This window comes from Terrapene carolina, unplaced genomic scaffold (genome assembly GCF_002925995.2).
Source record: "Terrapene carolina triunguis isolate 2854851 unplaced genomic scaffold, T_m_triunguis-2.0 Scaffold517, whole genome shotgun sequence".
Lineage (NCBI taxonomy): Eukaryota > Metazoa > Chordata > Testudines > Emydidae > Terrapene > Terrapene triunguis.
The window spans coordinates 3,177,787-3,204,864 of record NW_020664868.1 but is presented as its reverse complement, the minus strand read 5'-3'; the positions used below and the strand labels follow the sequence as shown (position 1 = coordinate 3,204,864).

Below are 27,078 nucleotides of genomic sequence, written 5' to 3'. Positions count from 1 at the left end.
ATCGGGCCTGGAGGCCGCGTCTGCTGTTGCATCTGATATCTACTGATGTATCTGCAGAACTCCTCCCGTGCCACCGAGGGGAGGACCAGCGCTGGCCGTTCCAGACCTGAAACGGGCCTGGGGAGTGACAGATGGTAGAAGGGGCCCGCTGGACGTACCCGCTCGGGACGCTGTGGCTGTGTCGAGATCTCACAAGCTCGGCAGGGTGGCTGATGGGTCAGGACTTGGAGAATAAATACACAACCGGGGATGGTGCTGCAGGGAGATGGACAGTCACCGCTGACCCCAATCCCTCAGAGCAGTGTGGCGCTAGGGGGCGCTGTGCTGCAGGGAGCAGGGTGGGTGACTCACGAGGGGGGCGCTCTCCCCTCACAATGCGTGCTGACCTCTATGCTCCAGTATGGCACTAGGGGGCGCTGTGCTGCCATCTCAACCCAATGTCCTGACTAATGTGTGATCATTAAAAATGCCAGGGTGCTTCCCCCTCCCAAGAGGCTCACGCCTCTGGCAAGATTCCCACGCCTGTAATTCCATTCAGCTCTCTAAAATTGCCCAGCAATCTCAACCAGAGGTGGGACTCCTTTACTACCCGCTCTGAAATCTAGAGATTTGTGCTACGAAACAGCTGCTACACCTCAGCACTAAGTTCTTGGGATCCTTAAGGATGAAAGACCCTATAAAATAAGACATTATTTTTAACAAAACCCAGCTCCCACATCAAATCTTCCCTTCTTCTCTCCCCCCCCCGCCCCGCCCTTTCACAGTAAGATAGACTCATAGACTTTAAGGTCAGAAGGGACCGTTATGATCATCTAGTCCAGTGGTTCCCAAACTTTAACAACCTGTGAACCCCTTTCACTAAAATGTCAAATCTCGCGAACCCCCTCCTCAAAATGAATATTTCCAGGGATTTTCTCCTTTACCTGAGTATAAATTATAAAAGCCGTGATCTTGGCAATATAACATTTGTTTTCATGACATGCTTACTACACACGATTTATTATTACTTATTATTTATAATTACATTATTTTTATGACATTATGAAAACGGCAACACTCTTCCAAGATCTCACTTCCGTAGCTTGTCTCACTTTGAATAAGCCTGTTATAAGACAAGGCTCCTATGTTCCATCAAGGAGGATCAGATTTGAAACAGCATGAAGGTATTTAAGAAGCCAACTCAAAGAGTTCCTCCTACATATGCATTCAGGTCTTGAGTAGTCCAGGCAAACAACGCACGTTACAACAAAGCTTAATAATAATAATTTTGTTCTTCATAATAATTTTAAAAACAATACTACCTGCCTATTTAATTTTAAAAACAGCAAAAAATATCCACCTCCCTTTCCATTTCTTATAAGGAGTCTTGAAGTTTAAATCTCCTCAGTATGATAGATATGCTTGCTTTGATCTGCTTAGCTCTTGGAAGTCCAGGGTCTCCAGGCTGCTGGCCCCGTGCTGTCCGGGATCCCTAGGGACAGCTCTGTCCGCCATTAGGGAATTTTTTCCCCGAGAACCCCCTGTAACATTTCGTGAACCCCCTGGGGGTTCACGAACCCCAGTTTGGGAACCACTGGTCTAGTCTGACCTCCTGCACAACGCAGGCCACAGAATCTCACCCACCCACTCCTGTAACAAATCCCTAACCTATGCCTGAGTTATTGAAGTCCCCAAATCGTGGTTTAAAGACCTCAAGGTGCAGAGAATCCTCCAGCAAGTGACCCGTGCCCCACGCTGCAGAGGAAGGCGAAACCCCCCCAGGGCTTCTGCCAATCTGCCCTGGGGGAAAATTCCTTCCCGACATCAGTTAAACCCTGAGCATGTGGGCAAGACTCACCAGCCAGCACCCAGGAAAGAATTCTCTGTAGGAACTCAGATCCCACCCCATCTAACATCCCATCACAGACCATTGGGCAAGATCTGACAACTCCAACTTAATTTACACTTTCAAAACCCCACCCGTCACTTGTAAGCAAATGATCCCACCACGGCAAACACGCAGAGCTAATGCAAGACAGGTAGGGACCAAAGGTTTGCAAATATCCAGAGCCAGATCCCCACTGACACCAACAAACTCAAGCACCCAATAAACAGGTGGGAGGTGAGCGCTCTTTGTTAAACTGCCAGCCGCTCGGTTTCCTTTCCAGGAGTGGTTTCAAGCGACACCTTGGAGACCTCCAAGCACCCTCCAGCAGAAACCAAACCAGCGTTGACATTCCAATGGGTTAAAAAAAAAAATCTTTTCAGTCTCTTTTTTCCATCAAAGGAGCTAAAAAAGGCACAGATCCAACGGAAGCTTCTCCTCGAGTTACTTTTAATATAAGGAACATGACTAATTAAGTAGGGCTGTATCTTTGCATTATGTATGCACGGTCCTTTCTTGCAGATCTGGGTATGCACTTATTACAGTTCACATTTTATAAGGGGCCCAATTCTCGTTTCATTTACGTCAGTGCTAGGGCAAGGTGAGGGAGGCATGAATCAGCCCCACTGACTCCCGTGGAGTTATTCCTGATTTCTGCCTGTTCAATGGCACTGATTTCAATGGGGGTCACTCCAGATTCACACCGCTTTGAGGGAGCGGGGAATCAGCCTGTAAAGCCTAGACTTGAGCTATCTTTGGTGGCCCGTAGTAATACCTATGTACACGTACCAGCTGATGCTCCAGATTGGCAGGGGACCATTTGATAAGAAGTCTGGGGTGGGGGGGAATGAAGGTGGCAGGAAAGCCATCTGGATGCTAAGCTAGTCCTTGGCACAGAGCAGCCTGAAGGCTGCTCTAATATACACTAACTGTTACCAGCAGCTGGGGATCCCAGGAGATGCCCTAGCCACACCCCCTTCTCAGCCATGCCCTAGTACCATTGGCCACATGCCCTGTGCTGGTTGCTGGGAGGAGCGTGGGTAGTTGTACACCAGCCGAGGAGTCAGGAGGCATGCTCCCGTGGCCCAGTGAGGCTGCCTAATGACTCATGTCTCAGTCAGTGGAGTCTTTGACAATATTTGACCCTTAAATGAAGCGCGTACACATCTGGTATTAGGCAACAGGTATAAATAACTCCCCTGATGTCAAACCTCCCCCCGTCCCCTGACAGGCTGGAGAGCTGGGAGCTCTGTTGGGTGACCCTCTTGTTTCACTCCGCCTTGGCCACTTTGTACTTCCTCTTCACGCGGGCAAAGGGCCCCAGAGAGTCACAGAAGATGAAGTCCCAGAGGACGCAGACCCAGGAGGTGTGGTAGGGCAGATGGTCGTAGTACTCAGCAGCAATCTTCTTCACCTGGAAGCAGAGACACACGGGGGTCTGACCGTGAACACAAATCTCTGCCCTGGGACTTTTAGATGGAGATGCACAACTGCCCAGCATTCCGTGGTGTCACGTTCATGGCATATGCATGGAGAAGTTAGATAAAAACATAAATACTCTGGCTGGAAGGTTGCACTCTAACACGGCTTTATTTCTGAGAATCAAAAACCCACCCCAAAACAGAGAGAGACAAAACAGGCTGCTCCCTGAAAACAGTGAGGCATAAGTCACCTCAGCCTTGCTCTGATCACACGCTTCCCTTCAGAACCCCACAGCCTGCAAGCAGGGATGGGAAAACCCCTTAAAATCACAAGCTATACATTTAAGTGTTAGTTTACAATACACCACATATGGCTGGGTTAAACCTATACAAACCTATAAATCTTAAAACTGCTGGGTGCAACCACCACCCTTCTTTTAAGAGATATTAGAAGCAGTTAGGCTCCCTTTATGAAATAACGCCAATCTCTGCCCAGAACAAAGGCACATCCAAGGCCATGCATGAATCTGAACTCTGTGGGGAAGAGGGTTTAATTGGATATTGCTTGAATACAGGTGTGGGGGGGGGGGGGAGCCAAGCAGAGATGCATGCAGAAAGACAGATGCTCCAGACAGCCTGGACAAGCATAGTGTATGGCCTAGAGAGAGAGCTTTTGGGCACTGTACTGTCTGGAAAGAGGCTTGGGGCTGTGGGCAAGGAACCTGTCTCCTGTTGCTTGGCTCCTGCTGGGTTCAGGGAAACAGGATATTTCACATCCCTTGCAAATAAAACAAGACATCCTCAAAGGTACCTGACTTTATCATTGATTTCTCTTACTACCTGGAAAAACCTGGAGGACCCACATTTTTGGCCGGCTGCTAGGGCCAAGAGGTGTGATCGTAGTCATCTGTCCCTAATTACCATAATATATTTACCTTAGGTGAGGTGCTACTGTCATCACTTCTGCCTTGGCAGACATACCAGGGGATTGACAGAGCTAAAAAAAACCAAGGATCTGTAGTTGGGGCTGAAATAGCTCCGATCCTCAGTGGAGGATCTGTAACCCACACTCATCTGTGATCACCATTTCACGCTCAGGGAATGGAGGTACAGAGAGAATAAGAGACTCGCCCAAGGTCACAAGAGATTGAGCCTAGGTTTTCTGAGAGCCAGACAAGTGTCGTAACCACTGCCTCATCCTTCCTTGACTCAACCATCTGGCCCTGATTTATCTCACAGCCATTTGTCCCATGAAGGAAAGTCAGTTTCGAGATCTGATTGCAAGAGGTGACCCTTGAAACCGTCATTCTTACATAGCAGGATTTAAGGCTGGGCGGGACGGAAGTTATATCAGCCTTTTCCATGCCAATCACATAGTACAGTGGGAAAAAAGTTTCAGGGCATCCCCCATGAATTTCAGGATTCCCTGCCCCACCCTCGTGGCCCCCTTTATCCATACAGAAAGGGAAGGTGCTCGTGCCCCTTGCTTGAGAGCCTCTGGATTGCAATCTGCAGCCTCTGAAGATGCCAAACACCAGAATGCAGTAGCATGTCTTCCCAACTGGAGGACAACACGGTACCACTTAAATCCTCCCAACAGCACCAGCACAGGGGTGGAATCCACCCTACGGAGGCCAGCCAAGTTGAGGAGGGAGGGGGCTGCTATGTGAGCAGCAGTATGGCCTAGTGGGTAGAGCAGTCACCTGGCACTCAGGTGATGCCCAGCTCTACCGGTGACCTTGGGCAAGTGGCTTTCCCCTCTTGGTGCCTCAGTTTCCCCAGCTATAAAATGGGAGCAATGACACTGCCCTCCTTTGTAAAGTACTTTGTGAGCTACTCAGTGGAGGAGGGAGAAATAAAGGGGGCTCCCCTCTGGAAAGAGCCTGCAGAGGAGGCTGGGTGAGAGAGCCCTGAGCGAAGTCCTATGAGGGGAAGGGGAGTTGAAGAGAAGCCCAAGGGGGCGGAAGGCGACCAGGAGGGGAGAAGGCCCTTTTGTGCACATCAGCTGGGACTCTGAGCACCCCAGAAGGGCAGTAAATTGTTCCAGGACTTGGCCAGAAGGCCAAGCCCCAGCAGACCCAAGAGGGAGTGAGGAGAAGCCATGGGCCGGGACTGGACAGTGTGGCGGGGAGGCAAAGTCCCTCACAATGCAAGGCCTGAGGAAGCGCCCTAGAGATGAGGCCATGCGCTTTACACTTGCCCAGGGTAGCGCAGAGCCGGGAATAGGCCTGGCTTCCCTGCTGTAACCACTAGCCCACACAGCATCCCTGAACGCGGACTCAGGAGCCACCTCTAACTCACTAGATCCCACACCCTTTGCAAAGCTGGAAAAAGAACCCGGGGCTCCTGATTCCCAGAAGCCTTCCCCTACACAAACAGCCCCCACAACCCCCCCAAACCAAGAACTTTTCTACCCCAACCCAGGCCCCCCCCTCCAAGAGCCTCCGTTCCCACACGGATAGCAAGGTTTGCTTTCCTACCTGGGCACGCTGGGAGTCGGAGGGGCGAGCTCGCCCCACTGGGATCTGGGCTCTGCCGGCTTGGGAGATGTCAATCCATATCCAGACCCACCCCACCCAGCGCTTAACTTGTGCTCGGGCTGATCCCCGGCACCTCTAGACTTGGCAGTTCATAGCCCCGGCACCTCCAGGCTTGCCGCATCCGTTCTGAATGTTAAAAACATTGCTTAAGCCCCAGTGCCTCGTTCATTACAAATTAAAGCACTGACCCCAACCTCACCCGTATTCACTTGATTTCCAGGCTCCGTGGCCCCTCCCCATTTTAAGGGGCGGGTCTTTTGGTTCCCCGCTGGGCTCCGCCCACTTTCCCAGGGCTTCTACCCCTTCCAGCCCGACGCTTGCAGGCAGGGAGATTCTTACCAGCGGGAGCCTGCTGCCCGGGATGCTGGGGAAATCGTGGTGCTCCATGTGATAACCCACGTTGAAGGTCAGCCAGTTCAAGGGGCCGTAGTAGGAGAAGGTGTCGTAGCCCTTGAAATACATGTAGTGCTCAGCGATGAAGTGTCCGGAGATGGGGTGGATCCCCATGGCCAGCGTGGAGCCGGCGATCATGTAGAAGACGGGCTTGGGCCCCCACAAGGAGTAGATCAAGAGGTCGTAAGCCAACTGCACGGCGACGTTGATCACCTCCAGGCCGGTGAAGGGCTTGGGGTTGACATAGAGGGGCCGCAGGATGTAGAAGACGGGCTGCAGGAAGAGCCAGAGGATCTTGCGGGGCGGCGAGTGGAAGAACCGTCCCTCGAAGGCCGTGGGGACGTCCACGTCGAGCCCGTCCCCGGCCAGGTAGCGGTGGTGGTCGACGTGGTACTTCTTGAAGGAGGTGGCGTAGGGGACCCCGATGGGCAGGTTGGCGAACATGCCGAAGAGGCGGTTCCACTTGGCCTCCTTGTTGCCGAAGGCCACGTTGTGGGAGATGTCGTGGATGGCCAGCGTCATGGAGTGGTTGAGGCAGCCCCCGAAGGCGTAAGCCCAGAAGAAGACCCACTTCCAAGGCAGGTCCTTCACCAAGTAACAGGCCACCAGCTGGGTCAGCACCATCAGGGACACCACCCACTTCAGCTGGGGATCTGGACCCATCAGCTTCTTGATCTCAGGGTACTTGGCTGTGGAGGAGGCGCAGAAACGTTAGCTCAGGAAGGGCAGGGCTGGGATCCAGCCTGCTGGTGGCGGTATGGCACGCCGGTACCGCCTTACACAAGCCATGGCGCTCAATGCATTGGTAGCCAGGGGGCAAGAAGCTGCAAGACGGGGGTTCAAGTCCCTCCTCTGCTACAGACTCCATGGGCAAGTCCCCTAGGCCCAGATCCCCAAGAATTTTTATGCACTGACATCAATGGGCACGGGGAGTCTTAATGCCTTTGTGGATCCGTGCCTCAGTTTCCCCATCTGTATCGGGGGGGACTGTGAGGCACCTTACTGGTACCTTACTGAGACAGAGGTGTGTTATACGGGAGGTCAAACTAGAAGACCTAATGGTGGCCGGGTGGCCCTAAAAATCTATGAATCTTTCCTGGTTTCCAGCATCTAAGATTTATCTTGGCCTTGGCTCCTTCTTGGTCAGGGGTTATGGCTTTAGAGGCCGCGCCTTTGAGCGCTGAGCTCCCCAGACACAGAGGACACCGTGAGGCTCTGGTTATGAACAGCCAGTCGGAAGCAGACAGGTAACTGGTGGCGGTATGGCACGCCGGTACCGCCTTACACAAGCCATGGCGCTCAATGCATTGGTAGCCAGGGGGCAAGAAGCTGCAAGACGGGGGTTCAAGTCCCTCCTCTGCTACAGACTCCATGGGCAAGTCCCCTAGGCCCAGATCTCCGCTTTAGTCGAAGAACCTAAAACCCTGGGTCCTCAGGGAATACCCCAGGGGTGGGGATGTGGTGATAAACCCACCCTCTGGTGGTGCCAGAATGAACTGTTGCTCCCAGCTGCTAACCTGATCCTCTCCCACCTGCTTTAACGGGCAAGTGGACTTGTTCATCCCCTCCACATTAAAGGACTGCCATGGCTGGGCCTCTGAGTGAGCTCCCGTGGAGCTGGGGCAGATCCCACCCTGCAGCGCAATTGTCCCAGGCTCTCTGCAAACTCAAGCAGCTGCTCCTGCAGCAGGTTATGCTCACGTCACGTTTTCAAGGCCATCTGTCTACGGGCATGTTTTGTGCCCGTATAAACATGTTGGTTGGGAGTGTGTGTGTGGTTTGATTTTGTGAACCGCTATTGTTATACGGGTAGCAAGGCCGGCTGCAAAAACACAAGCCCCTTTTCACAAAACATTGAGAGGCTTGGAAATTTGTTTGCATTCCACATCGGAAAACCACACCAAACCAAGAGCTTTCAAAATCTGTTATGAAGCTACACAAAGGCGACAGCCCACGGACCCACTGGGCCAGCCCCGCGGTTAGAATAGTCACTTGGGATATGGAGAAATCCAGGATTCAAGGTTCTCCTCTAACAGTCTGTGCTGGCCTTAAAATAATAATAATAATAATTAATAATAAATCTCTGAATCTTCCCTCTTTTACAGAATCTAAACTCTCTCTTGAGCTTGACCACTGGAGCAAGGGACTTGACCCTGCATCACCTAGATCCCCAAATAAGTGGCCTAACCATCAAGCTGGTGACAACTCTACGGTGGAGCTGTCTCACCTAGGGAATTCCTGACTCAAGTTTTACCGAAACCGACGTTGCCCCAGAGAGTTTTGGTTTTGATGGATCAGCAAAAAAGTTCAGTCAAAAAATTCCCCGACCAGCTCTAACCAACGTCCTCCCGCATGCTAGCTGATCTCCAAGAAGTGCAGCTGGAAATACGTCGAAGATGGACCTGAGCTGAACTCAGACCCGGAGAGCTGCCCTGCTCTGTGTGATCCCGCACCGCACAGAAGAGACGGGATTTGGCTGTAATGGTGTTCTTGGCAGATCCCTTCCCCCGGCTGCTTTACACAACCCCACCAAACCCCCCAGAAAATTCCCTTTATTCGCATCCCAACCCAATCCTGGCTCTCCTCTACCACAAGGGGGCGACGTAAGATGCAGGTTTGGGTTCAGCCCATTATAGGCTTGGGAAGTTTGGGTTTGGATCCAAACTTTGAAGGGGATTTGGATCCCAAGGGAGGGGATGGTTTAGACCTGTCTGGGGATCTGGCCCACTGACTCCAACGGAAGGACACGCGATTGACACCAGCTGGGGAGTGACGCCAGCCTGGTTTTGAACCAGCTTCATCCATTTGCATTAACAAGGCACCAAAATACCAGGGACAGGTGTTTTTAACTCAGTGCCACAGGCTAGATCCCGCCCTCTGGGACGAGACAGCCAATCCCCAGTGCTACACAGCAGCAGAGAAGGGGTGGAGGAGACCGCGGGCTACAAATGCTATCCGTTGGGTTGGGTTAGACCTCATCTAAAGTGTGGTCACCACCACGCCTTATTTAAGTTAGCTGTGAGAGACAGCTAAGCAGCTGCACCCAAGGCAAAGCAGGTACATGAGCTGCCTAGTAAATCAGGAGGGGGGGGGGTAGAGATCTCAGGGGGGGAAGATGCAGCCCAATATGGAGGACCAGAGAGAGAGGCGGAAAGCCAGACACCTGCAGCCTGAGCCAGCAACCTGAGCTTGAAGCTATGAGGAAGTTACCTCTTGTTTGTTTGTTTTTTGTTCCTCCTGTGTTCAGGGAAACGGATTTTAAATGTCAAGTATCAGAGGGGTAGCCGTGTTAGTCTGGATCTGTAAAAGCAGCAAAGAGTCCTGTGGCACCTTATAGACTAACAGACGTATTGGAGCATGAGCTTTCGTGGGTGAATTCACCCACGAAAGCTCATGCTCCTATACGGATTTTAAATGCTCCTTTGCCAGGAACCAGACTCCCTTGTCAATTTCCCTCTCACCTGGAACAACCCTCAGGGCCCTGACCTTTGACCAGTTCGATCAGGTCAAAAAGTAGGTGGGTAACGTAAACAGGTTTTCCTCCCCAGCGCCTCTTCACGGCCTGCGGTGCCGCTGCAGTGCCCTGCCTCAGTTTCCCTCTCCTAAAGGGCTCCTCAAAAACTCCACTGCCCCTGCTGGAGTGGGGGAGGGAATCCAATTTAGGGGTCTAGCTCCCTTCTCAGGATCGGGGCCTTCGTCCATAAACATGCTGGCCATGCTGCCTTCACCCAGCTGGGCCTTTCAATAGCTCAAATAGCTTGTTCTCCTTGAGCCAGGAGTCCCCGGCCCCCCTTCCCGGACAGTCCCTTTGCTCTCTGCACCTCTCAAGCCTGACGCTGGTGCTCCTGGCCCTCCCTCGCTAAAATATTAGCAACTCCTATGGCACTCTCCCTTAGACCCCTACATCTGGCCTGAGTTCGTCACATGACCTTTCCGTCACATGACTAAACTCATTCCCCCCACCTGGGAAGGTGTCACAGGTGGGACCGAGGGCCAGCCACCTTGTGACACAGGGCAATCAGCAGCCGCCTCTCCCAGCTGAGGGGTGATACCAAGTTAGAGCCAACGATCAGCTTGGCCCCCACCCTGTTTTTCCGGTTCCAAACCCATCGGTGTTCCTTGTCGAGCCGCTCAGTGGCGGGAACGCGAGCCTGATCAGGCATGATCTGGGGCAGGAATGCAGCTGCCGCACTGGGCAAGTCGGGCCTGATGTAGCGAAACCAAAGCCGAAGGAAGAAATCGGGGAATTTGCAGAACGAGGGCCTCCCACTGCCCTGGGCAGGTCAACGTGGCCCAAACTCAGGGGAATGCGCTGAGCTGTGTGCGTGTTCGAGCGGTGACCCCGTCTCCAGGCTCGGGAGCCCCACTGCAACCAGTAGGGGGTGCTCTTTCCCCTGCATCAGCCCCGCTGACTAATAGCGGAGTTGCTCTGACGCTGCCAGAAAGCGGAGGAGTTCCAACCCAGATCTCGGGGCTAACTGTCTTCATCCTCCATGAAAAATCCCCCGGAGCGTCAACATAATACGTCATCTTCTTCCCCTCCAGTCCTAACCTGTTAGGCAGGAAGTGCGCAAACCACTTTTTGGGGCATTTGTTACATTTGCTCTTGCCCACTGATCAGAGCAACTTGCCACTGGCAAGAGCAAATGGGACAAATGCCCAGTTTGGCCAAAAAAGGACGTCCGGGACAGGGCTTCGAAAGGGGGGGCTGTCCAGGCCAAAACAGGACGTGTGGTCACCCTATCTCAGACCCCCCAACAGCCTCGACTGCATCAATAGGGTGAGGGATGGGGAATTCAATGGAGGAGCTTCCCTGTTGTTCTCCACGGAAGGGAGGGGGGAATTTTCCATTTTTCTCAATGTGGCGGGGGGAGTCTCCATCCATCTCAGTGGGGGCAGGGAGGGGGACGTCTCCACGGGGTTGGAGGAACAGGGAATTCTCCATTGGTCTCCGTGCTGAGCTCTTTGGAACATCTCCCCCTCCCTGGCGCAGGCGGGCAATGCCGCCGACCCAATGGGGCTGCTCCCGGGAGGGATCTGGCCCGGCGCTGCAGGGTGTCTGGTGTGCGTCACGTCCAGCGCCTCCAGGGCAACCAGAAGAGCCTGCCTGGGCATGTGCCCAGCCCCGTTGCTATGAGCCAGCCCTGCTGCCTAGCGCCAAGAGGCAGCCACCTTTGTGCCAGCAGCACCCACCCCACCTGCATGTCACAAAAGGCACAAAGGCGCCTGGTGCATGCAAACACCCACGCCCTGTGCAGAGAGCCAGAAAAGCCACAATGGGTCCTGCTTCAACACCCAGTGCCATCAATACACAACCTTGCCCTGACCCCACTGAGCTTTGCCTCAGGCCCTCAGTCCAGCAGGCTGAGTCTGGGCTGGGTTTCGGGGTTCAATCCGAGCCGCAAAAGCGATCCGAGGGCTGGACAAAATGCCTGGCAGTCAGCGAGTTTGAGGAGGGTAGCATCTCGGGGAGGCAGTGTGGCTTAGTGGATAGTGCCCGGGTGTAGGATTCAAGAGAGCTGGGGTCTACTTCGGCCTCTGCTGCTGGGCGAGCCTGGTCAAGTCACTTGGTCCCCGTGCCTCAGTTTCCCCATCTATAAAATACGGCTCATGATACTGGCCTCCCCTTGTAAAGCAATCTGAGATCGACTGATGATAATAATAATTAATCCCTGGATCTTGTTATTGAAAAGAAGATTGAGAGCCTCCTGTGTTTGCTGCCTCAGGTTCCCCAGCGATCACACACACAAAAATCACACACACTCTCCACCCAGATGAGTCAGGAGAGGGCTTTTCTGAATGAACCCCCGGGCATGCCTCAAAGTGGCAGCGGCCACCAGCACTGTGCCAAATGCCTTTCACAGCTGACAGCAGTCAGTTGTTTAACGCCATGTCTGATGTCTCAGACCAGGGCCCCAATTCCCCCTCGCCACGGGGGGGGGGGGGGCCCAGTGCAAAGGGGGTCGTAAGACGCCACCAGTGGCTTTGGCCCCTCTCTGCACTGGAGTAAAGGCTGGCCGTGTCCGTGGAAAACGCCAGAATCCCCCCCCCAGCGCGAAGCTTTTCCCCCCCACTTTGCACTGGTGGAGAATGGCGACATAGGCTGCAGGGCATGATGCCTCTGCAAAGTTTCACATTGATTTCACCTGACACCTGCAGAGCGGCAGAACTCAGCCTGACCTCTCTGGGTTTCATCTAACGGTCCCTTCTGCAGGACTCCAAATGGAGCCAAAGGCCACAGCACAGTAAAAAGGGAAGGAATTGACATTTCAAATTCCTTCGGTCTGCCTGGCCTCAGCAAAGGGGGCTGCACCGTTTGTAACCTCAGTGTCAAACCCGACTACTATTGATCTGCGTCAAATCTTCTGTCCTGGGGGGACGAACGGAGAGAGGGAGCAACGCGGGGCAGTTTCTCGAGTCCTCGGGTTTCCTTGATCAGGATAGACGCTACAGCTGATGGTTTCCTAGCAACAGAGACGCAATCCCTTTAAATCTGCCGGCTGCTTTTGCTGCCCTCGACCCCGTAAGACATCCCTAACACTTTATAGGAAATCCGGCTGCAAATGGTCACCCCGTCAGCTGGGCCTTTGGGAACATCTGGCCCTGTACCATGTAGAAAGTTTGACCCAAGCAATGTGACTGATAACTGAGCACGTCAACTCACAAAGCCCCCCAAAAAACAAAAACACTCAAGCCCCATCAGTAGGGCCCTACGAAATTCAAGGTCCATTTTGGTAAATTTCAGTCATAGGATTTTTAAAAAAATCTGAAATTTCACAGGGTTTTAAACGTGGGGATCCCGACCCAAAAGGAGGTTTTGGGGGGAGGGAAGGGAGGGTCGCAAGGTTATTGTAGGGGGGGGTCACAGTATTGCCACCTTTACTTCTTTGCTGCTGCTGGTGGCGGGGTGCTGCCTTCAGAGCTGGGTGCCCGGCCAGCAGCAGCCGGTCTCCGGTTGCCCAGCTCTGAAGGCGGCACAGAAATAAGAGTGGCAATACTGTGACACCCCTCCCCCCCCTACAATCGCCAGATTTCACGGGGGAGTCCAGATTTCACGGTCCGTGACGCATTTTTCACGGCCGTGAATTTGGCAGGGCCCTATCCTTCCGCTCTTTGGATCTTGTCTCCTACAGCCACCTAGCCCCTGAACGTTGGTGCTGTTCTACCCTGACCTCCCGCGGGATATTAGCTGAGCCGGGGTTTGCCCCTGGATTTGCAAACAGGTCTATTTGGGGCGGAGTTCTGTCTCCCCTGCGCACGGCTTTGTCTCACTGTGGTATCTGATTGTCACCCTGGGCCTGCGTTTTGTGCTGGGGTAGAGGCGTGGGGGTTGAGCCAGCTCCGCAAGCCCTTAAACATCCCCTCCATGCAGGGGGCCGCCCCAGCCAGTATGGAGCTGGCCTAAGGACACGGCTCATTATATCGGTGTGGATTGGGAGGGGGGGGTGCATTGTGCTGGAGCTATTATCTGCCCCTCCTCGCCCCCAGGGCCCATAGGGGGTGGATCCAGGGTGAGGCCAGGTATACTATGTGCTGGTTATTCTCTGCCCCCACCGGGTGTGGAGCTTGGATTCCAGCAGCAGCGCTGAGGTTGCACTAAATGACACCATGGGAGAGGCAAGACCCAGAATATGTGGAGCACAAAGAGGGCTTAAAGTCACCTGAATCTTTTCCATTCCTCTCCCAAGGGCAGGAGCAGAGTTGACCGAGAATGAGGCTCAGGCTAGTGTATGTGGATGTTGCCCTCTGCTGGATGGGATCAGAACTGCTACTGTGTGTCCTAGGGCCTATACTGCTAAGTGCTGGTGGGGAGTCTCCAGAAGCTTAAGTGGTGGGGATCTGGGGTTTGGAGCAGGAGAAGCGCCACAACAGTCCTAGTGGATTTAGGCAGCTGCGTTTGTGAAAACCGCCAGGAGAGGGGAGCAGAGTAACATTTCCTTTAGCAATTTCCATGCTTCTTAGTGTCTCTGAGCACCCCCCGCTTCCCCGCCCAAAAGTATGCCGACGCAAAAACTAATCCCTGCCTAATTAGGGTGACCACACATCCTGTTTTGGCCGGGACAGTCCCTTTTTTAAGCCCTGTCCCAGCCATCCTGACTTTTTTGGCAAAAGGGGCATTTGTTCTGTTTGCTCTTGCCAACTGATGAAGCTTGGGATGGGACAAATGCCCACTTTTGTCAAAAAAGCAGGGTGCGGAGAAACATGGGGGGGCGAGCGGTGATGCCAGCACCACGCGCGGGGGGAGACACAGCTCGGGCAACCGGCTCAGGCCAGACCTGGGCAGAGAGGAGGGGGGCAGGTGAGCACCTTGGGTCAGATCCACATGGGGTGGGGTGGGGGGGAACCTTGGGCTAGCCCCACACGGTGTCCCCTTTTCCCTTTGGGAAATATGGTCACCCTAAGCATAATGGATTTGCCCCACAGATAAAGTCACAGTCATGAGTTAATTACAAAACAATTACCGATCTACACATCTCTGCTAACCCCAGTAGAAGGGCTGGTTTACACTGGCAAGGCTACCACAGCACAGCTTCAGTGTAGACCAGGGGTGGGCAAACTTTTTGGCCCGAGGGCCACATCGGGGTTACGCAACTGTATGGAGGGCCGGGTAGGGAAGGCTGTGCCTCCCCAAACTGCCTGGCCCCTGCCCTCTATCCGCCCCCTCCCACTTCCCACCCCCCTCAGAACCCCTGACCCATCCAACTCCCCCTGCTCCTTGTCCCCTGACCGCCCCATCCCGGGACCCCCGCCCCCTATCCAACCTCCCCTGCTCCCTGTCCCCTGACTGCCCCGACCCCTATCCACAGCCCCGCCCCCTGACAGCCCCCCCCAGGACTCCCACCCCCTATCCAACCGCCTTCTGCTCCTCGTCCCCTGACCACCCCCTCCTGGGATCCCACACCCCTAACTGCCCCCCGGGATCCCACCCCCTTATCCAACCCCCTCCCTGCTCCTTGTCCCCTGACTGCCCTCCCGACCCCATCCACACCCTCGCCTCCTGACAGCCCCCCTGGGACTCCCACCCCATATCCGCCTTCTGCTCCTCGTCCCCTGACCACCCCCTCCTGGGATCCCACACCCCTAACTGCCCCCCGGGATCCCACCCCCTTATCCAACCCCCTCCCTGCTCCCTGTCCCCTGACTGCCCTCCTGACCCCTATCCACATCCCCGCCCCTTGACAGGCCCCCCCCCGGGACTCCCACTCCCAACCCTCCCTGTTTCCCATCCCCTGACTGCCCCCCCCAGAACCTCCGCCCCATCCAACCGCCCCCTCCTTCCTGACTGCCCCCCAGGACCCTCGCTCCCTTACCCAACCCCCCCGCTCCCCGCCCCCTTACCAGCAGCAGGAGCTCACAGCTGCGCCACCCGGGCAGAGCCAGCTGCGCTCCCCACGCTGCCCAGCGGGAGCGGTGGCGGCGGGGAGGTGGGGGGACAGCAGGGGAGGGGCTGGGGACTAGGCTCCCCGGCCGGGAGTTCAGGGGCCGGGCAGGACGGTCCCGCGGGCCGGATGTGGCCGGCGGGCCGTAGTTTGCCCACGGCTGGTGTAGACACTAGCTACACCGACAGGAGGGGTGCTCCAGTCGCTGTATTTAATCCACCTCCCCGAGAGGAGGTGGTAGCGAGATGGGAGAAGTCTTCCGTCAACTTAACGCTGGCTTAACTACGCCACCGAGGGGGGTGGATTTTTCACAACTCCGGGCAACGTGGCTGGGTTGACAATTTTTTAGTGTGGACCTGGCCTAATATCGAGAGAGCTGCTTACAACTCTTTACTTTCACCACCAGCTGGTTCTGACTCACCTCCTCTCTCTCTGGTAGCTCCGGTTCCCACCTGGTTCGGACCCATCTTCCCCCGATCCTGGTTCTGACCCACCTCCTCCCTCCCTAGGACCCCCTCATCCCCACAGGTTCTGATTCACCTCTCTCTGGTTCTGGCCCCCACCTCCTCCCTGTCCCTAATTCTGGCGCTGACCCTCTTCCCCCTCCTGCTCGCCTCTGGTTCTGATCCACCTCCCTCAGCGCCATCCCCCTTCCAGACAGGAGCCATGGTGGTACCAACCCAACCCAGACTCACCCAAGATCTCCCTCCTTCTCTCTGTATGAGGCTGATCTGTATAGACCCACTCAAAGTCATCCCTGGTGACCCGGTTCCCCATGCTGGGTCCTCTCCACTGGAGCCGGCCCAGTTCCCACGGTGCCGAAAGAGCCAGGACTCCCGGCCGGGGTGGCGACACCTGCGCAGGTGTGCTGTATCCTCTCACTGGCTTTCCCAGAGGCACTGCACCGCAGACACCTGCCTGCGCTGAAATGCCTTCCTGCCTGCCCTTCCCCAAAGCACCTGCCAGACCTGTTTGGCTGGACATCAGAACTCCCTGGGGTGGAGTTGGTCTGTAAGTTCCTGGTATTGGGCCCGGGGCTAAATTAAATGCTCCAGCCGCTAAGGGGGCGTCTACGCGCAACTCTTTTGAGCGGGAGCCGGAGTCTGCAAACCTGGGCCCCGAGACGCACTGCCGCAGGCTGTGCGGATGTTCCCTTGTGCGGTCACCGACGGCCTGATGCGACTGGCCTGGGCGTCCTTTCTAGAGCCTTTGAGTGGGCCCATCAAAGTCAGGCTCTTGGGGGTTTCTTCTTGGGAAACAGGCTGGCAGAGCCACCGCAAAGATGCGGCTTCCAGTGACCCGGCACCACAGTCCCTCCGGGTGCCAGGAGCCGCACCGATGCACCGGAGGACAAGGACACAACCGCGGGCTCGTCCACACAGGAAAACTGACTGGATCAGCTCCTGGGAAACAGGGTTTTGCTGTGGCGAGGATGGCCGGTCGGGAGGTATTGGACAGAACCGTTTTTCCTGCAGAAAATGCCGAGCCGTCAAACCCGAAGCTTTTCCCACAAGAAGGGCAGCTCGGGCGGAGCTCCACGATGGAATTCCTTCTCCAAACCTGCCAGCCGCCATCGCCTGGTGCTCACGGCGCTGGAGACAGGTGGGCTCCGGGTTCACATCCCTGCTGGGCTTGATTCAGAGCAGCGGCTTGTACCCAAATCTCCCCCTTCCCAAGTAAGTGCCCTAACCATTGGGTTATACAGGGGGTGTCTCCTTCTGACCCAATGAGTATTTCATTGAATTTACCACCTACCCCAAGCCGGAATAACTTCCCTCTGTAGACAAGCCCCAGAGAAGTGACGCAACTTGCCTGTATCTTTGGCTCTATGGCACTTATAAAAAAAATCGCTCTGCCAGGTGAGATCACAGGCCCAGCAATACCTGTATCCGGTCTCTGACAGCAGCTAGTCTCACTTGCTCGAGAGCAAAACTCCAGGAACAACCTCCCACCCCCCGCCACACACAGTGGGCAATGGTGCAATAATCTGTTTGGCAGGGAAAGAAGAGGAGCTCGGTGTAAACTCAAAAGCTGGTCTCTCCCACCAACAGAAGTTGGTCCAATAAAAGATAGGATCTCCCCCACCTTGTCTCAGCAGGGAAAAGAGATTGGTTTTCACCCTGAAGCAAGAGGGCTGAGGTTGGAGGCCAACAGGTCTCCTCTCTGTGTTTTATTAGCCAAATATTCCTAAACTTTTTGCCTCGAGAACATCATGTGGCATGGAGTTCCACAGGCTAATGATGTGTTAATGGGGAAAAGGGAGCACTTCCTTTTAGCATTGCTTTCACTCTCACTGAGGGTCTCCCGGTTCTTGTATTATGAGCATGTGAGAAGGCAGCCACACTTGGAGCAGAATTTATTCCTGGACATGTACAATAGTCCACAGAAACCTTATGGTAAAACCATTCTCCCCAAAATCCCAAAGTACAATTGGCTCATCACAGCAATTTTCCACTCAGGAAATCCATTCCAGCTCACCTTCCCGAGAGTCCATTTCTGTAGTATATCATCATAATTACCAGACATCCCATGATGCGGACACCACTCCCAGCCTGCCTGCTCATTGCTTCCAGTCGGTAGGAGCCATCATGGCCCTTAAAGAGAGTCCTGGTTTAAACTAGTCTCACTCTGGTTCTTGAAGCGAAGAGACTGCAGCGTACTCACAAGGAAGAGACTCTCGGCTTTCTAGCCATCCATCCATCCATCCATCCAATTATCTATCTAACCCCATAGCCACCCACCCATCATCCATCTGTCTAACCTCATGGTGGAAAGCATGAAGCAAGGAGTGGCTGTTTTTGTCAGTGGCCCAGCAAATGGTGCAAACTGCTAAACCCAGACAAGAAACTGTAATCCACCAGTCAGCTGGAACCTGAGTACGGCACCTCAGTGAGGATACAAAAGTAAACGAGTTAAAAGCATTAAAAAACCAGAACAGGGAGGGTTGCAAGCCACTCCCGCCCCGCCTTTATCCTTCCCTGATAATCTTGCTGAGGATCGGAGAAGATGGGGACAAGGTTTCCACATCTATATGAAAACCGCAGTGTTTGAACGATACCCGTTCTGATCTCACACAGAGAAGCGTCCCCGAGCGGAGGCACAGAGCAAGAAATGAAGAGTCTGGAAATACTGAGAAACGGCGTCGTCACAGGGTTTGCTACTCCCAGCTGGGGCGCCTCCTGCTGGCGGCTCTCTGGGGATTAGCTCTTTCAGCCCCAAGCCCTCTTCTGGCCGTTTCTCAGCTCGTCGGCTCGCTCGGTGGCCCCCTCTCTTGCTCCCGCAGCACCCCGTCTTGATGGCTTAGCTTCCCGGCCAAGTCACAAGAGTCCTCCCCGTCCGGGGTGCTAACAAAGTCCTCCTCAGCGTCCCAGGCAGTTCTTACGTCCACTTCCCTGGTTGAGCCACCCCCCTCGGTGACGGAGACCAATGGTCCTCCTGGCCAGCCTTCGAGATCACTGCCCACCTGTGCCACTCATTCAGGAATAGGGGAACCCAGGCCCCCCCTCTACTCTGGGTTCCAGTTCAGGGCCCCAAACTCCTGCAGCCAAGGTCTGTGCTACCCTAAACCTTCCTGTCTCTCCCCAGGACAACTTCCTACCTTGTCTGTCCCAGGCTTGCCTTTTCCATCCTTCCTCTTCAGTTCAAAACCCCTTATCCCAGAGGGAGCAGCAGTACCTCTTTTCCTGCTACCAGCTCCCTGGTTTCCCAGAAACCCCGCCTGCCCCTACACAGGTGAGCTTCCCCTCATTAAGGTTCTCCTCCCAGTGTAAACTACATTAACCCCTTCAGTGCGAGCGTAGGGAGAGAGGCTGGGGACAGGTATGTGTACCTGGTAGCGTGGGTCCCGCCTGAGGGCCCCAAACACCAGTTGGACCCCTCCTCTCTCCATGGTGTAATAATAGAGCAAATTTTGACTCAGTTAGGAGTCTTGTTAGGTGCTGCAGAGCTGAAATCACTGATTCCTAATGCTTAGACCAACTTTGGGCTAGTGGTTCTGAGTGTGCCAGCTCTGAGGCTCCCGCTCTACTAACAGCTGAAATCACTGAGAGCTGTGTTAGATGGCAGGACAGGGGGCCTGAAGACAAGTTGGTGAGAGCCTAGCAGGATGGCTGGCGGGGAGGCACGGCTGGCGGGGAGGCACAGTTGGTGGTGAATTTTTTCTTCTTTTTTGGGGGGAGGGATAGCTCAGTGGTTTGAGCGTTGGCCTGCTAAACCCTGGGTTGTGAGTTCAATCCTTGAGGGGGCCATTTAGGGATCTGGGGCAAAAATCTGTCAGGGACGGTACTTGGTCCTGCTGTGAAGGCAGGGGACTGGACTCGATGACCTTTCAAGGTCCCTTCCAGCTCTATGAGATAGGTCTATCTCCATATAATAGCCCATCCCAGGCATGCTCAGAGACAAAGCGTTCTCGATAAAGGACTGCCAGGAAGGGTGGCGAGGGAGCCCTGTTTGCTGAACCTCACAAGCCATAAAGACACAGATCGTCTCTGGGCCAGCTACTGCCCAGCGCGTAGGGGCTCTTGTGCCTAAGAGGACTCAGAGTGGCGTGGGCCCAGGCCCAGCCACCCAAACGTGGCAGCCAAGCAGAATCAACACCAACTTCTCAGGTGCCGGGCTGAGTCACAGAAAGTAAACTGACAATGGAAATCAGGGGCATGTGCCAGCATGACACCGAGACTTGGAAGGCAATTTTATGCCAGCGATGACAGGCAGAAGCAGTCTGAGCCAATCAGGGCTGGCTCTAACTTTTTTGCCGCCCCAAGCAGCAAAAAAAAGTACCACCCCGCCGTAACACCCCCCCCCCCCCCCCCCCCCCCCCCCCCCCCCCCCCCCCCCCCCCCGCCCCCCCCCCCCCCCCCCCCCCCCCCCCCCCCCCCGCCACGCAGCTGAACCCCCGCTGAGTGCCGCCGAACACCCCCGGTGAGCTGCTGAACCCCCGGTGAGTGCCGCCGAACACCCCCGGTGAGCTGCTGAACCCCCGCTGAGCACCGCGCTGCACTGCCCCCCCGCCACCCCAAGATTGGCCGCCCCTTACCAGGTGCTGCCCCAAGCATGAGTTTGGTTGGCTGGTGCCTGGAGCCGGCCCTGGAGCCAATGATAAAGAATGAGTTCTCACTGGTAAGCATTATCAACCTCTGACTCATTGAGCCATCAGCAGTGCTCAGATACTCTGCTCAGGCCCTGGGTGTGGGATGTTGTTTGTTTGAGATGGGATTTACTGGGCGTGATTTTGAGAACGAAGAAAGGGAGGCATCGCCTATGGTGCTACTGTGTCTTTGAAATTAGGTTTTGTCTACACTGGGACATCTAGGAAAACTAATCCAATTCAACAAAAGGGGTGAATTGGAAGTGGATTACTTAAACCCCGTTCAATCCCTGTGGGGAGGCTGTTTTTGCAGAATTAAAGTGGCCCTAATTCCGTTTAGCTGAATTAAACTAAAGCAAATTAAGGCCATTTGAATGATGAATAACAGCATCCACACAGGGACTGAAGCGGTTTCACAAATCCACTTCTAATTCACACCTTTAGTTCATTCCAATTTATTTTCCTGCATGTCCCAGTGTCGGGCAGCGTTTAGTCGTGCGTAATCACCAGATGCAGCTAGACGGGGGTGCGCGTGCTCAGAGTCTTTGAAGCCAGCTTGTAATGTAATGAATCAAGAGAGTTCTGGATTAGTGTACATCCCTGGTCTCACTCCGGTTCCTGAAGGGCAGAAGCTGCCGTATATTCATGAGGAAAACACCCTCAGCCGCTTGTGCCTGCTAGAAAACAGGACCGTCCCAGGGCTCCACTCTCTAGCCCATTCATCCTGAGGGCTCCCAGCTTCCCTTCTCTCCCATGCCACTTCCCGGTAGCACCGAGGCAGGGCTCCTGCTTCTGGGACTCCACTCCCCAGTGCCAACCAGGGCCGGCTCCAGGCACCAGCGAAGGAAGCAGGTGCTTGGGGCGGCCAACGGAAAGGGGCGGCACGTCCGGGTCTTCGGCGGCAATTCAGCGGCGGGTCCCTCAGTCCCTCTTGGAGCGAAGGACCCGCCGCCGAATTGCCGCCGAAGAATGAAGCGGCGGGGTTGAGCTGCCACCAAAGTGCCCCCAATCGTGGCTTTATCTTTTTTTTTTCCGCTTCACCGCTTGGGGCGGCAAAAAAGCTGGAGCCGGCCCTGGTGCCAACCCTCTTGTTTTGGGCTCTGCTTCCTCTAACCAGGAAGCTTCTTCCCCGTAGGTCCCTGCCCACAGCTGCCAAGGGGCAAAGTGGTGGGGGTGGTAATGGGGCGAGAGGGAAAGGATCACCACCTTGAAGCACTGGGGTCAGCACTGACTCCAAGGGAAGAGTGCCCCCAGCCCCGCTCCCTGCAGCGCAGCGCCCCCTAGCACTGCACTGGGGTCAGCATGTACTGCAAGGGGAGAGCGCCTGCATCCCTGCAACACAGCGCCCCCTAGCATTGCACCGGGGCCAGCACTGGCTGCGAGTGGAGAGCACCCCCTACTGAGTCCCTCCACTGCATGGTGAATAAATGTACCCTCTAGCACCACTCCCCCGCAGGTCAGGGACAGTCTCCCAGGGGGGCCATGGTGGGAAGCTTGCACGGCTGCTGACCCTGCTCTGAGCAGGAAGCCGCCCTGAAGAGGTTTGGTTAACCAGGAAGCAATGCTTCCATTTGCAAAACTCTCCCGTCCCACACCTGGTATCTCTCTGTTCCCCTGCTCTTGCACTTAGGGCAGGAACGGGAGAGGGGGGAAATGTAACATTAAGCCCCCCCCCCACACACACACACACACTCGGTATGGGACATGCCAGGTCTCTGGTGTAAGATAGAGGACTCCCTGGTTCTGCAGGACTCTATGAATTTTCCCACAAGAAATCTTGATTTTCCTCAAACTGCATTTTCCGGTTTGGGAAAAAACAACAAAAAAAAAAAAAACAGAAAATTCCCAACCAGCTCCAATATACAGGCCCCCTAAATATGTGGGCCTGGGCTTACATGAAGTCCAGTACTCAACCCATAGTGCACATATTACTGTCTACCCACCCTTCCACACAGTCTCTATCCATCCATCTCTCCATCCTTCTGCAGTAGCTTTCTAGCCATCCGGTAGCCACCCAATGATCTACCCTCATACCCACCCATCAATCCCCATAATCACCCACCCATCATGTATGTAATCTATCCATCTATCCATCCATCCATCCACTGTGATGCTCTGTATCTCGCGGGAACACCCTGCACCCCCATGTTCATCCTTATGATGGTGTGGTATCCAATGCAAAATTTGTCATGTTGGGTGTCTTCGGAAGGCTCATGATGCACTGAGCATTGTTGTTATAGGAATTGTTGTTATAGTAATGTTATAGGTTGTAATTTCATGTATATTGTTATGAGGCTGAAAATGTGTCCTCATGGCTTAAAATGAGCCCAGGCAAAACTCTCCAGGAGCAGAGGGGCAGTTCACACCTCATCAGGGCATGTATGGGACAAACCCAGCCCAGCCTCACAAGAACAAAGGACACTGGCAGAGGATGCGCAGTCCCAAACTGACCAAGGGAAGTCCAAAGGATCTGTTGGACTCTCGAGTGAGTCACCCCCTTCCCTTGGTCAGTTTGGGACTGCGATGAGGTAATGCTCACCTGACCCTGAAGGGGTGGGGGGCAAAGCCAAGAGGGAGGAAAGGACATGATAAAAGGGAGAGACGTTTGCCCTGCTCTTCCTCTCTCTTCCACCTCCATCTACAGACATCACCACCAAGCGACGGAAGCGCTGATCAAAGGGGAGAGCCTGGCTGAAGAGCAGCCAGCCAGCCTGTGGTGAAAAGCATCTAAGTTTGTAAGGGCACTGAAAGTGTTAAGATCAGCTTCGAATGGGTGTGAAGATGCAGTGACTCACCCCTGCGGCGCCTCCTGCTGGTCGTCCAGGAATTAGCTCTTCTTACCAGCTCCAGCGCATCCTCTGCCAGTGTCTCACCGTTGCTGGCCCCCTATGTCCCTCCCAGACCCTGATGCCCTTTTACCTGGGGTGCTGCCCCTCCAGGCAATACCCCACAGATCTGGGTCTCCCCTCCCCCGGGAAACTCCCACCCTCTATCCCCACCTTGCCTCATCCTATGGGCTACTGCCAGTCACCATCTAGCCCCCTTTCACTGGGGCCGACTGCAGTCTATAAGCCAGTCATCATAGGCAAGGGAGGTTTTGACCTGCTGCCTTTCCCTGCAACCCAGTACCTCCAGGGGCCTTGTACAAGGCCCTGCAGCCTGGGGAGTTGCCGGCCTGGAACGCCCCAGCTCCTCTGGCCTTTCCCCAGCCCTGCTTCACTCCAGTACCCTTTAGCACTCAGGCAGCTAGGTCCATCTCCCTCCTCCGCTAGAGGGAGACTCTTGTGCCTGGCCCACTGCTCTCTTATAAGGGCCAGCTGGGCCCTGATTGGGGCGTGACCACAGCTGAGGCTGCTAGGCCAATCCCCCAGCCACAGCCCTATTTACCTAGGAGTGGGGCAGCCGGAGTGAGCTGGAGCAGGGGGGCGGGGCCATGGGGAGCTGCCGGTGGGTGCTGAGCACCCACCAATTTTTTTCCGTGGGTGCTCCAGCCCCGGAGCACCCATGGAGTTGGCGCCTATGTCTGGGATGCATAAGGGTAACAGCTTGAAAGTGCTGCTTGACCCAGTCCATGGAGCCCAGGGGCATATAAGGAGAGGCAGCTTGGAAGTGCTGCTTCATCCAGCCCAGTGAGTCCAAAGGGGTCAGCTTGACAGCGCTGATTGACCCGGTCCGCTCAAACTTGCTCAGTTAATGTGTGTGTGTGTGTAGAGCTCCATATGAAAACCCACGTGACACAAGCCGTACATTACAAGAATGACAGAACCCCCCACCCCCACCTCCACCCCAGCAGAATAACGCGAATAAATGAGCATACCCCAAAGTAACGGGCAAATCTGGTAACAGTGCTGAATAGAGCAGGACAATTACCTCTCATGTCTTACACACAACGCTCCATCTGCTTAGCATATCTAAAAGGATACTGAGAGTTGATTACAATGTATCAGTACCTTCATGGGCGAAAATACCAGGTACTAAAGGCTCTTTAAGCTACTGGAGGAAGGCAGAACAGGACTGATGACTGAAAGCCAGACAGATTCAAGTTAGAAAGATAGAAGGCACACATTTTTAATAGTAACAGAGAGTCCCATGGCACCTTTAAGACTAACAGATGTATTGGAGCATAAGCTTTCGTGGGTGATGCATGCGTCTGACGAAGTGGGTATTCACCCACGAAAGCTTATGCTCCAATACATCTGTTAGTCTTAAAGGTGCCACAGGACCCTCTGTTGCTTTTTACAGGTCCAGACTAACACGGCTCCCCCTCGGATTTTTAATAGTGCGGGTGATTAACCATTGGAAGGAAGTCCCAGGGGAAGCAGGGACTTCAAGTCCAGACTGGCTGGCTTTCTGGAAGATGCTTTAGTTCAGCACAAACTATTGGGCTGAATACAGGGGTAACTGGGTGCAATTCTCTAGCCCAGGCGTAGGCAACCTATGGCACGCGTGCCAAAGGCGGCACGCGAGCTGATTTTCAGTGGCACTCACACTGCCCGGGTCCTGGCCACCGGTCTGGGGGGCTCTGCATTTTAATTTAATTTTAAATGAAACTTCTTAAACATTTTAAAAACCTTATTTACTTTACATACAACAATAGTTTAGTTCTATATTATAGACTTATAGAAAGAGACCTTCTAAAAACGTTAAAATGTATGACTGGCACGCGAAACCTTAAATTAGAGTGAATAAATGAAGACTCGGCACGCCACTTCTGAAAGGTTGCTGACCCCTGCCCTAGCCTGTGCTATCCAAGAGGACAGACTAGATGAGCTGCTGGTCCCTTCTGGCCTTAAACTCTGGGAACCTCTGACTACGAAACCCAGGTAATCGGAAGCTACCCCTAGGAAATCCAAACCACTCCGGGTGCTCCAGATTGCAAGTGTTCAAGTTTTCTCTGGTGTGTCTTATACTTAGATCCTTGGGAGCAGGGACTGTCTTTCTGGGCTATGTTTGCACAGTGCCTGGCATAGTGAGGTCCTAGCCCAAGACTGGGGTGCCTAGGGGCTACCGTAATACACCTAAGAGTAATAAAAATGTACAGCGCCTAGCACAATGGGGTACTGGTCTGTGACTAGGGCTGCCAGGTGCTACCATAATATACCTAATAGGTAGCATAATAGGTATATTATGTCACGTATCAGGAGGTAGCCATGTTAGTCTGTATCCACAAAAACAACAAGGAGTCCGGTGGCACCTTAAAGACTAACAGATTTATTTGGGCATAAGCTTTCGTGGGTAAAAACCTCACTTCTTCAGATGCATGGAGTGAAAGTTACAGCTGCAGGCATCATATACTGACACATGAAGAGAAGGGAGTTACCTCACAAGTGGAGAACCAGTGTTGACAGGGCCAATTTGATCAGGGTGGATGTAGTCCACTCCCAATAATAGATGAGGAGGTGTCAATTCCAGGAGAGGCAAAGCTGCTTTTGTCATGAGCCAGCCAATCCCAGTCCCTAGTCAAGCCTAAATTAATGGTGTTAAATTTGCAAATTATGTAAATTATGCAAATTATGCACAGCTCCTGATTCAGTGGGGGCCTGGGTGCTCCCGTAATACACATAATAGCAGTAAAATGTATAGCACCGGGAACAATTGTAGCGGAGGCCTGGCCTGACGTGAGTAATTAACACCTGGAGGAAGGCATCATTTTTCGGACAATAGAATTAGGGATGTAGATAAATCATCCAGTGGAAAATAAGTAACTAGGTCAGTAGGTTAAGAAGACAGAATGTCTGAAACTAAGATAAAAAGGAGAACTCGCAGGGAGCTATTTCCTATGAACTAGCTAGCCTGGGACGTTAGGAATGTAGAGATGAGGTAAAGAAGAAGTCAAAGCCTGGTCAGAGCGTGGACAGTGCGTGCTGCACAGGGATTGGTTCCTGCAAAGTAACCAAGCCAGTCCAAAAATGTGTGATGCAATGTCTGGTAAATGCAATGAGATGTGTGATGTATACAAAGGAAGAAGGTTTCTGTGAGGGACCCCGCAGCCATCCCCCCCGCGTTTGAAACTGATCAACTCAGCGTAGCGCTGCGGTAAGCCAAACAAAGACACCTGAGTGACGGAGGCTGGAGTCGAACTGAGTTCTTGGGAAGCCGAGTGGAAAGGGGTCTCGGAGGGAATCCCAACAAGGAGGGCCTAGTCCAGTGGCTCTCAAACTTTTGTACTGGTAACCCCTTTCACATAGCGAGCCTCTGAGTGCGATCCCCCCTTATCAATTAAAAACACTTGTTTATATATTTAACACCATTGTAAATGCTGGAGGCAAAGCGGGGTTTGGGGTGGAGGCTGACAACTCGCAACCCCCCATGTAATAACCTCACGACCCCCTGAGGGGTCCCGACCCCCAGTTTGAGAACCCCTGGCCTAGTCCATGACTGGGGGTGCCTAGCT

The 27,078-nt window shown here is 54.0% G+C and overlaps 1 protein-coding gene across 1 annotated transcript; it reads right to left on the bottom strand.

Annotated features, from left to right (window-relative positions):
• Positions 1-3,134: 3,134 nt before the first annotated feature.
• On the bottom strand, positions 3,135-16,375 carry LOC112107252 (sphingolipid delta(4)-desaturase/C4-monooxygenase DES2-like). The gene is made up of 3 exons (XM_026658893.1): positions 16,294-16,375; positions 6,165-6,907; positions 3,135-3,278 (listed from the first exon to the last, which is right to left on the bottom strand). Exons 1-3 carry the CDS (start codon positions 16,373-16,375, stop codon positions 3,135-3,137), a joined length of 969 nt encoding a protein of 322 aa, XP_026514678.1.
• Between the last annotated feature and the right edge of the window lie 10,703 nt (positions 16,376-27,078).